The 9,407-nt window shown below is 40.8% G+C and overlaps 1 protein-coding gene across 1 annotated transcript in view; it reads left to right on the plus strand.

Moving 5' to 3' along the window:
- MTA1 (metastasis associated 1) overlaps positions 1 to 9,407 on the plus strand; it is an 86,040-nt gene that overhangs the window by 69,825 nt on the left and 6,808 nt on the right. Inside the window, exon 19 of the mRNA XM_035900764.1 lies at positions 7,278 to 7,309. Within this exon, the coding sequence (XP_035756657.1) occupies positions 7,278 to 7,309 (32 nt within the window). The remainder of the gene's footprint in view (positions 1 to 7,277; positions 7,310 to 9,407) is intronic.

A 9,407-nucleotide genomic window follows, 5' to 3' on the forward strand; every position in this document is an offset into this window, starting at 1 on the left:
CCCCCCCTTTTACAGCATGTTAGCTTTCATCTAATCAACTTTGTTTTTCAGGGTCATCACATGCACTCTAAAATTGGCAGAAAGAGAGAGAACATGAATGAGTAGCTGAAATAAAGGGAAGGCTTTTCCCAGCAACAAACTTGCATTGATAAAATGGTAGCGGATCGTATGCTGAAAATTGGAGAGGGTTTATAGAAGAGCTATGAAAACGGTGAAGGGACTGGAAAACACACTGTATAATGGAAAATGCTTTTATCAAAGTGGAAGTTGTAGATTTTTGTCTCTGCTGACAGGAGCAGCAGAAGTGTAATAATAGAGGGCTTTTTAGTGTAGCCGGGAATGGAATAATGAGCTGCAGTAGCCAGAAGGTACAGTAGAAAAACTTTGGCTGGAAACAAGCTGCAAATTTTTGAGTGAGGTTGATTAACTGTTAGAATACCTTGCTTCTGCTACTGGGGATTTCTAAACCAAAATGGAATGTTGATCTAATTTAATGTGTTCTGGTTCATTGTTTCTCTACTCCTTTTGGGGAAATGTGAATGAACTCCTAGACCTGAAAGCATTTGTCAGCTTAGCATGGCATTAGTTTAACTATCAAGAGGTGAGCATGCAAGTGGAAATACTGTTCTTGATCAAAAACATCTGTTGAGGTGGGAATATAAGGAAGTTCTCTAGCATCAGCTGTAGAGGTGACCAGAATTACCTTAATAAGTTTTTTTTTTCTGGCTGACTTAGACCTTGCAGAAAATTTGGATTTACCTGTATGCATTAAGTTGCATTAAAATTCTGCCATTATCAGGAGTGGCCCTGGCTGCCCTTCCAAAGTTGAGGGTAACCAGCCAAAGGAACTCTGCCCATACAGGAATGACTGTAAACAGCAGGGAGTATTGGTCTTTTAATGAATAATGTGGTACATGGGGTACTGGGGAAAAGTCCTGGCTTTATTTGTTGATATCCGGACCAGAGTAATGCTGACTAGTGTCAAGAGAGAAAATGTTCAGTGCTTTGTAAAGGAATGACTGTTTCTTGCCAGCAGCAGCACAGCTGGGAAGAATGACAAGTTGCTTGAAATGCTTTTTGGAGGCTCCGAGAACCGTGTGCCTGTTCAACTTCTTTGCTTTAGATTATATGCCAAAAGTACAGGTTATTTTTGAGAATTGTACTTAAGATTTTGTATTCAGATGTCAAGTGAAATGTTTTCGCTCACCTTCAGCTTAGCCGTGATACTGTGATTAGTTTCTTTTTGGTGTTAGGGAGAAAGATCTGGAAATTAAATCAGGAAATAGGCATCGTGCTCTATGGATCAACTAGTGAAAACCATTTTGTTTATGAGGGATGGCATACAGAAAGATGTAAATGTTGATTTGAGTGAGAGGAGAGTGCAAGGCAGTGGTAGGGAACAGGTGCAATTAATATGAGAGGAAATGGACGCATAACAATGCGAGGGTAGAATTGCAAATGCCCCTGGCAGTACAAAGCCTGAACTTGTAATTCAGTGGAATCTATATCTGTGGTACGTAATCATATACTTATGTATACACATAGACATGTATGTATCTATATGATGTGTAATACTCCCAATGCTAAGAAAAGTGAATCATTTAGTGCCTTCTAGTTTACATAGCTTGGGTCAGCAAATCCTAAAGCAGTGAGGTGCATGGTTTTGTTGCCTCCGTCTTTTAACCACTTAGTGTGTTGCAGCCAGGCAGAATATACCGTGATGCAGGTGGATAGTATTGATTGACCCAACACCAAGGTAGTTAGCGTCTCTCCATTCTCAACATACTTGTCCAAGGGTAGCTACCGACTCCTTGTAGTTGGATGTTGTTGCCCAGGAAGTATTAGTAAGGTCCCTGAAGTACTCTTAGCAAGAAGGTACAGCTTTGCATGAACAAACACATCATCTGTGAGATACTGTGAAGCAAATTAACATGAACTGTTAGACCAAGCATTTTAGGAAGTACTGTCCAAATCCAATGAGGTTAATGTACAGGGGTTAGTGGAGGGAAATTGGGTAATGAACCACTTCACTCATCCAAAATGAAAGCCCTTCTTTGTGGAATCTCTCATTTGGAATTACTGTTTGTTTAATGTTGTCTTGGGTTTATCTGTCCAACAGAGAATTGTGATCATTTCTGTGTTTCATTACAAGCAAAACAGTCTGTTTTTCTGTATCTGTTGCATGGGGCTGGGCTACTGTATTCTGAACTATGTGAATCTTTCCTTTTTTTTTTTTTTTAACCTTAAATCTTTTTTTTCCTTTTCCTTTGCCAATCTTGGTAGGAACTTACTTAGGTAAGTAAATTGCAATTTTAACATTATTTTTATGTACAAGAGAATTTTAAGAAAATGTTAGTCTAGGTGGTGTTTGGTACAGTTTATGCTCTGTTCTGCTTGTTGCACTTGCGTTCCTGAAAGTTTATAATCTTTGATTGTTAGAAGGTGGACACTCAAATCTTCTCACAGCAGTAACATGCTCTTAGCAGTTTAAGAAAGAGAGGGATACTAAAGGATTCTTACAAGCTTGCAAAAGCTGTATTTGTGTGTATGTCAGCACACAGAGACTACTTCAAGTGAACCAGTAACTTGGAAGTTAAATCCTTGTTCATCAAGCCTCATTCATGCACAGGTTTTTATATTTTCTTTCTAGCTTGCTCACAAATGTGGTACTGTTGATGTTTTTGTTAATGCTGGGACGGATGGAATCCCAGGAGGAGGATTACTTTTGGAAAAGGAAAATGCATATGAAGAGTGTATGGATTTTTGAAAGCAATGTATTTTAGTATAGTAAACTTGCTGGTTGTGAAAGTGTGTGTTAAATTTTCTACGTTCATTGTGACTGAAGATGTGCTTATGAATGTTACTGCATATTGCATGTTCTGCATGATACTTCTCTTTGGTAAACAGAAGTTAAAAACAAAATGCCATCTGTGACTAATTGCTTGATGTCCTGGTTGGTTTTTTAAAAAACAAACAAAAAAAAAGATGAATTATGCTAACATGAGACAAAGGACCTATATTTTTGTGTGGTGAATGTGCTGAAGATTGGACTTAGTAAGTTCGAGTAAACATAAATTTAACATCTCCAAGTTATATCGAGTGGCTGGAAGCTGGGCTACTCTTCATCCTAGGATCAGCTCTGTACAGACTTCTTGTGCCAAACTGTGAAATGGTCTGTAAATATACAGGGAACGGTGTGTATATTCAGGCATGGAAAAGCACTGGACGATTTCTACCCAAAAAGAAGTAGAAAAGTGGCCATATTTTGCCGCTTCTTGATGCTTGCTGTAGTAACTTCATGGAAATATCCCTGCATTCCAGTCTGAGCTGGGCACACTGCTGAGGGTCTAGGCTCTCCTGCTTCTCAAAATGGCAGCTGGGTATTGTGTGGCATTGGCAAAAAGGCAGGCTGAAATTGTGCGGCGGGAGTAATTTTTGAATGCTGCCATTCAGATGCTGAGGTCCTCTTGCTGGGCTTGCAGGGAATGGGACTAGATCAGCAAAGAGCATGCATGTCTACTCTCAGGCTTCCAGCGGGGCCAGGTGTGCTGGTTTGCTTCCCATCGGGAAATCCCCCACTCCACTCTGTGTTGTTGGGTGCCAGCTATTCCCTACATGCCAGCATGTTCTTGGGGTGGTGCTCTGGTTGTTGCAGGAAGTTTGGGTATTCTCTCATTTTAAAAAGAAACAGATTGGTTGACTGAAAAGTGGTTCTTCCCATCCCCAAAAGATAAAGCTGCAAAGTAACAGTAGTAACAGACTCACATCTGCTTGTTTGTGATGGTCCTTCTCCACCTGCCTTTTTTGGTTTTTTGGGTGAAAGTATATTCATCTGCAGCTTTGATACTTGAGGAATGAAAGGATCATTAGGGCATAGTAACCTGCTGTGTCTGGTTTTGAGCCAAAATCTCAGTAACTGTGCTTACGGAACAGTTCTGAGGTCTCTGTCCCGAAGTTGTGGGGAGTGGAGGTGGCATGCTCTGAGGGTGTCAATTAATCTCTGTGCTGTGATGAGTTGTTTAATTGCCAGTTCAGTAACGAGGCAGAATCATCTGTGACAAAGGACATGTATGCATATCTGCAGACACACCTTCTATTTACCTTGTCTACATTTTATCCTCTGGGACTTCCTCTTTATTTCAGTGTATAGAGGAGACTGACAGGAGGAACTGAATGGGAGCGGATTTTGTAGGGCTTTGGGGTTTTTCCGTGCTATGGAAAAAAACATTTAATCTTGAGTTTTCAGAATATATTTCAATTTATTTGGCTGCAGAAGAGTGGAAAATCTGCTTTGATTGTAGACCTTTACACTTCGTGGTTTTTAAAGGTTTGGTCACCTCCGTTTTTTGTTTGTTGGGGTTTTTTTCCTTATTTGGAGTAGTTAGTGTTGTTTCTGATGTGGAGCTATGTAAATTCAAGCACTTGGACCTTAGATATCATTGAAAGGAATATTAACGCTTTCTACCCTGTGGCTTTTCTAGACATCCCTCCATAACATAAAAGTTAAAGACAGGGTTTTTTTTCCTGTAGAGGAGCTGTCAGAACCTTGCTGGGTTTTGCTCCTGGTTTACATTCGTACACTGTCCTACTTTTTTAAGCTGCTTGTTGCATGCATGTGTGTGATAAGTTTCTCTCAAACCTTGATCTGCGAAAATGGAGCAAAGCACCCTGGGGGGAGGACTAAGTTTCATATGGTGAGTTACCCGTCTGTACCACTCCTTACCCAGAGACGGAGGATTGATTTAGTTCTTAGAGGTGCCTGTCTCGCAGACCTCATCGCTTGCACAGAAGCCACCAAAAACTTTTGGGTGAGAATCCATTGTTTCCAGTACAGATGCATCCTGTTGACTTGACAGCTGTTCTGCAGTGGTTTACAGATGTTACGCTGTCTCTCTGCATCTCTTTGGTGACCACTGCGGGTAAAATTTGCTCATTCAATAGCAGTGCTTCAGCTGCATATGCTTTTAGCATGATTTTTTTTTTTTAATTGCAAACTGAAGCTAGTCTTTTTAGTGTCTGTTTTTTGTATTTATTCTTTCAAACTCCAGTTATCAAAGTGTGACTAAAGGGAAGATGCACAGAGAGCTAAGATTAATATGCTGATACCTTATTACTGTGATGGCAAGAGCATGAATTGTATTGAAACTGTAACTTTGTTTTGTGTCTTATTTACTGGAGCAAAAAGTTTTCATGGGCAGCTTTATGCTAGAAGTTACAGCCTAGAGGGTGAGGTGTGTCCCTATTGTAACCACTGCTCCTTTGCTGTTTGAGGGCTCTGAAGCCTTGGGGCTCAGAGTAAGTAGTGGTTCTGCTCAGCCTTCGCTCAGTTTGTGTCAGTCTCAACATCTCTTTGCACCGTGGAATATTCTGGGTTAATTCTGGTGCTTAGGAACTGTTTACTGTTTGTTTTACATCCAGCAATAGTCATCACAGCAGCCACATATCAGCTGCTCCTGTAGGCTAGTCTTTTCTGGCATCAAGAATGTTCTTAGTACAAGAAAAGAGCTGATCTGGAGTGTGGTTAAAATGAAATGTGTGGCTTCAATCCAGGGACTAGCATCAGTTGATGTGCATCTCTTGGAGCTCCTGTGAATGGATAAAATGTTATCTTTCTGCTATAGAAGGGGGAAGAAAAAACAAGTGCTAGAGCTTAGCTCTGAAGCCAACAGATTCAGGTTGCATCCTGCTGGCTGTGCTGTTTCCCAGCATCCATGGAGCTCTTTGTCCATCCATCCCAAATGGCTTCTCACAGCTGTGTTTTGGATGCGATTGCTGCTCTCGTGTAAAAAGGAGTGATTATCTGGCGCCTACATGGCCTTTGTCCACATCCAAAGGTTGTTATTGGTGGTCTTGCTTGGTGCCCCAGTATATCTGTTGTATGGATTTGACAGAAGTCTTTCTGGCAACCATTTATTCATCTCTGTTGCAAAAATTGAAACTGTCTTCGTGTTTGAAGTAGCTAACAGCATACGCCTACACAGAATGGAAAATACACCTGATATAAACTGTTGATTTTAATGTGGTGTCATGATATTCAATGCTCAGAAAATGTCCCCCATTCTGCCTTCCTCCCTCCTGATATGTTGCTGTGCCATGTGTTTCCTGGCATACTTGCTGTGAGTACCTTGCATTTGGTTTAACCAAGGAGAATCTCAAGCCATCTGTCGAGTGTGGACCATGAGCTGTAGAAGTTCATTTTTGCTGGATTCTTTAAAAAGCTGTGCTGTTTCACCACAGCTTAACTCGCTAGTGTTGGGAAGTTGCAAAAGTGAAGCTGGGAAGCTTGCTATGAATGTGAAAGCAGAGTTCACACTGATAACTTCTGCAGCCAGTGGCAGCATTTGCTGATGCCTGCTAGATTTGATGTACTGACAATTCAGTTCTCAGCCAGAAGGGGCTGAGAAGGATGGTTTGGTGCGCTGATGTTAATGAAATGGTGTTTTCTGGGAGCATGCATCTTTGAAAATTAAATGGTGCTAGCAGAAAGGTTTACTAGGTCTCTCGGTCCATTCCATACTGCACCCTGCTGCTCTTATATCCCAAGACCTTTGCGTGTCTTGCAGGGTCTCATATATGTCCAGTTCAGTACATACGCTATGGCAGCCTGATGAGGTATCGGATAGTACAGCAAATAAGCTACTAAAATCAAGGCGCTGTGCTCGGTGCTTTATGGTGCGGCTTGTGTCAGTGGGGAAGGGCTTCGTGTGAGAGCTGGAGTCGCGGTGCTCTGTGACTGATGGAGCTGCGCCTGTGGAAGTATTTACTTGTGGCAGGTTCACAAGCTGTTTGCTAACAGTTTGTAGCTAACGCCTGAGCTGAAGAGTTCCCTGGGGATCCAAGGATGATAGGAAAGATTTTATTTGTTGCTGTCTTGACAGTGTAAAATACCTTCCACTTTCTCCTTCTTGATGTCAGTAAATCCCTCCAAAACTAAAACAGAACGCCAGATTTTTCCCAAGACTTGAGGAAAACCTCAGGTCTGAAAGAGGAGGTGTACTTTAGCGGTAGTTTGAAGAAAGGTGTGAATAAATGGAGAAAAGACTGAGCAAATGGAACATGTTTTTAACTTGGGGGCTCTGCTCTTCAAACTGTGTTGTGAAGGAAGCTCTTTTCTCAGTTACCTTTCAAGAAGGGGAGAAGATAGTTTTGGTAGACAACTCTTGTTTTAGCAAAACAACACAGTTGCAATCATAGCTGCGTGTGTTTTGATTTTGTACTTTTTTCTGTCTTGGAAAAGCAATGGTCTTACCAGCTCTATTCTCTTTCCTGTTTGTTAGGTCTGCCTAACCACGGACAAACCAGACAAATGGTAAGAGAATGTTCGTTTAACCAAAACAGGGAAAAGAAGAATTATTAACCCGCGCTAGTTAGAACACCCCATTAAACCCTAGTGTTTCACTTCCGTCTTTGCTGTTTACAGCTGGTCACACTTCCCAATTAATCAAAAAATATAAAAAAAACCAAAACAAAACTATTTGGGGGCATATGAAATGTTGAAGTAGTTAAATACAATTTAAGCCTCAAATCTATCTATATAAAAATGAGATTCTGTTTTGAATGGAACATTTTGTTTCTGCTCATACAGAAACTGAGTGGCTGTTTATAGCAAAGTTCTGGGATGTGTTTCTTGGTGGAATGTGTTTTGCTGAAGGAGGAAGGCTTAACTGATGGAAGGGTTTGTTTGGAAAACAGTTTCTTTTTTTATTTTTTTTTATTTTTTTTAGGAAGTTGGTGTGCAAGTTGTCTGCTGAGAATGCTTGTTTTTTATGTTCCTTTTTTTTTTTTTTTTTGAGTAAAAAATATTCCTTAGCCTTTCATCCATTACGCTGAGTTTTATCAAAGGACAGAAGCAAATAGCCAGTCTGATTGATGCGTCTCTGGCAAAATGCTTTCTCATGAAATTCACCTTGGTGTGAAGGGGCCAGCGCAAAGGCTGGGTATCGCTTCCCCCTCTTACGCATGGCTTATGGGAGACTCCTGGGAGAGAACTTCAAGCATAAACCTTTTGTTTTCCCAAAAGTTACCTTCTGGTGTTTAGACAGAGTGGGGCTTGCCTCGTTAGGTGAACTGCCACGACATATTAGTGTCAGAGGAGTCACTTTGACATGGGTCAGTCAGCAGCAGGTATGACTGATGGTCACTGAATGGTGATTACAAACATTATTAAATATAATAATGCTCCCGGATAGCGTGCAGTATCATGAGGGTAGGCTATAACTTGAGCATGCTAGTCTGCTTGTAACAACGAAGCATTCATTTGGTTTCTTACTTGAGCATCGGATACGAAGTGGTAAATTGTATTCCTCCTTGACTTCAGCTTCATTTCTTGTCACTGAGGAGACTGGCTACTTGTTTGTGTCTGCTGAATAAACCAACTCAGTGCAGTGGGAGAAATCTGTGATGACCTAACACTTTTTAGGTGTTATAGAGTGAAACCCCTGAACTACCTTGATTTCTGGTTGCTTGATAAAGTGTGCTACTGAACTGAAAATAAAAGGTCTGCCTTTCAGGATGTACCATTTGAAACAGATTGCTCTGTGCGGGTAGAGAAAAGGCAACCTGGAAGTAAAGGGGTGCCCCTTCTTAGTTATTTCCAAGAACTTTCTCTGGAGTTGTTCTCCTGTGTGTGTAGCACGTGCAGAGAAAATACCCTTTGCAGAAGTAATGAAAGGATTTTCTTGGACAAATCTGGAGGGGGTAAAAAAAAGCCAACAGAAAAGCTTTTTATTTGGAACCTTTTCCTTAATAAACCTCAAATATAAAAGCAATTCTTGAAGTATTTCAGTGGTCTGCTGTGGTGCTGAAGTTACCTTGTATAAATAACATGGAGCTGGGCAACTAAGAAATTAAATTGTTATTGTACTTGTATAGAACAGCTTTAAAGAGCTTAGGATTTTAAAAGGTGGGATTTTGTTTACCTCTAAAGCCCTAATTTTTTACAAGAAGCAAATCTTGCTAGAACAGTTGATTAAGGCTGGTCAAAAAAAGTCATCAATCATTTTTTGTTTTCTGCTCAGATAAAAATGAGATAGACGCAGGGTTTTGTTGGATTTTTTTTCATTGTTGACAGAATGAAATCTTTCCTTTTGAATTCAAAGTGTTAAAATTGGTTGAGCTTTTGTTGTAACCTGACACTTAAGGACTTGAGTACCTCATGTCCCCACCTTCCCTTTTGAGGTGGATCTCCCAGGCCAGACATCCCTCGTGTACACCACTCAGTTTCCCATTTCGTGGGCTGAAGGGGAAGCCCAGGTGCATCTAGGGAGATGGTCTGACCTTGGAGAAGGTTTCTGCCTGTGAAATACTAGAATTAAATTTCTCCTGGGGTGTTTTCTGACCAGCTTTAATTTATTCATATGAAATTTTCTGGGCCCTTATTTTGCATCTTTCCTGACTTGTCCAGTGTT

Source organism: Egretta garzetta, unplaced genomic scaffold (assembly GCF_000687185.1).
Source record: "Egretta garzetta isolate BGI_Z169 unplaced genomic scaffold, ASM68718v1 scaffold598, whole genome shotgun sequence".
NCBI lineage: Eukaryota > Metazoa > Chordata > Aves > Pelecaniformes > Ardeidae > Egretta > Egretta garzetta.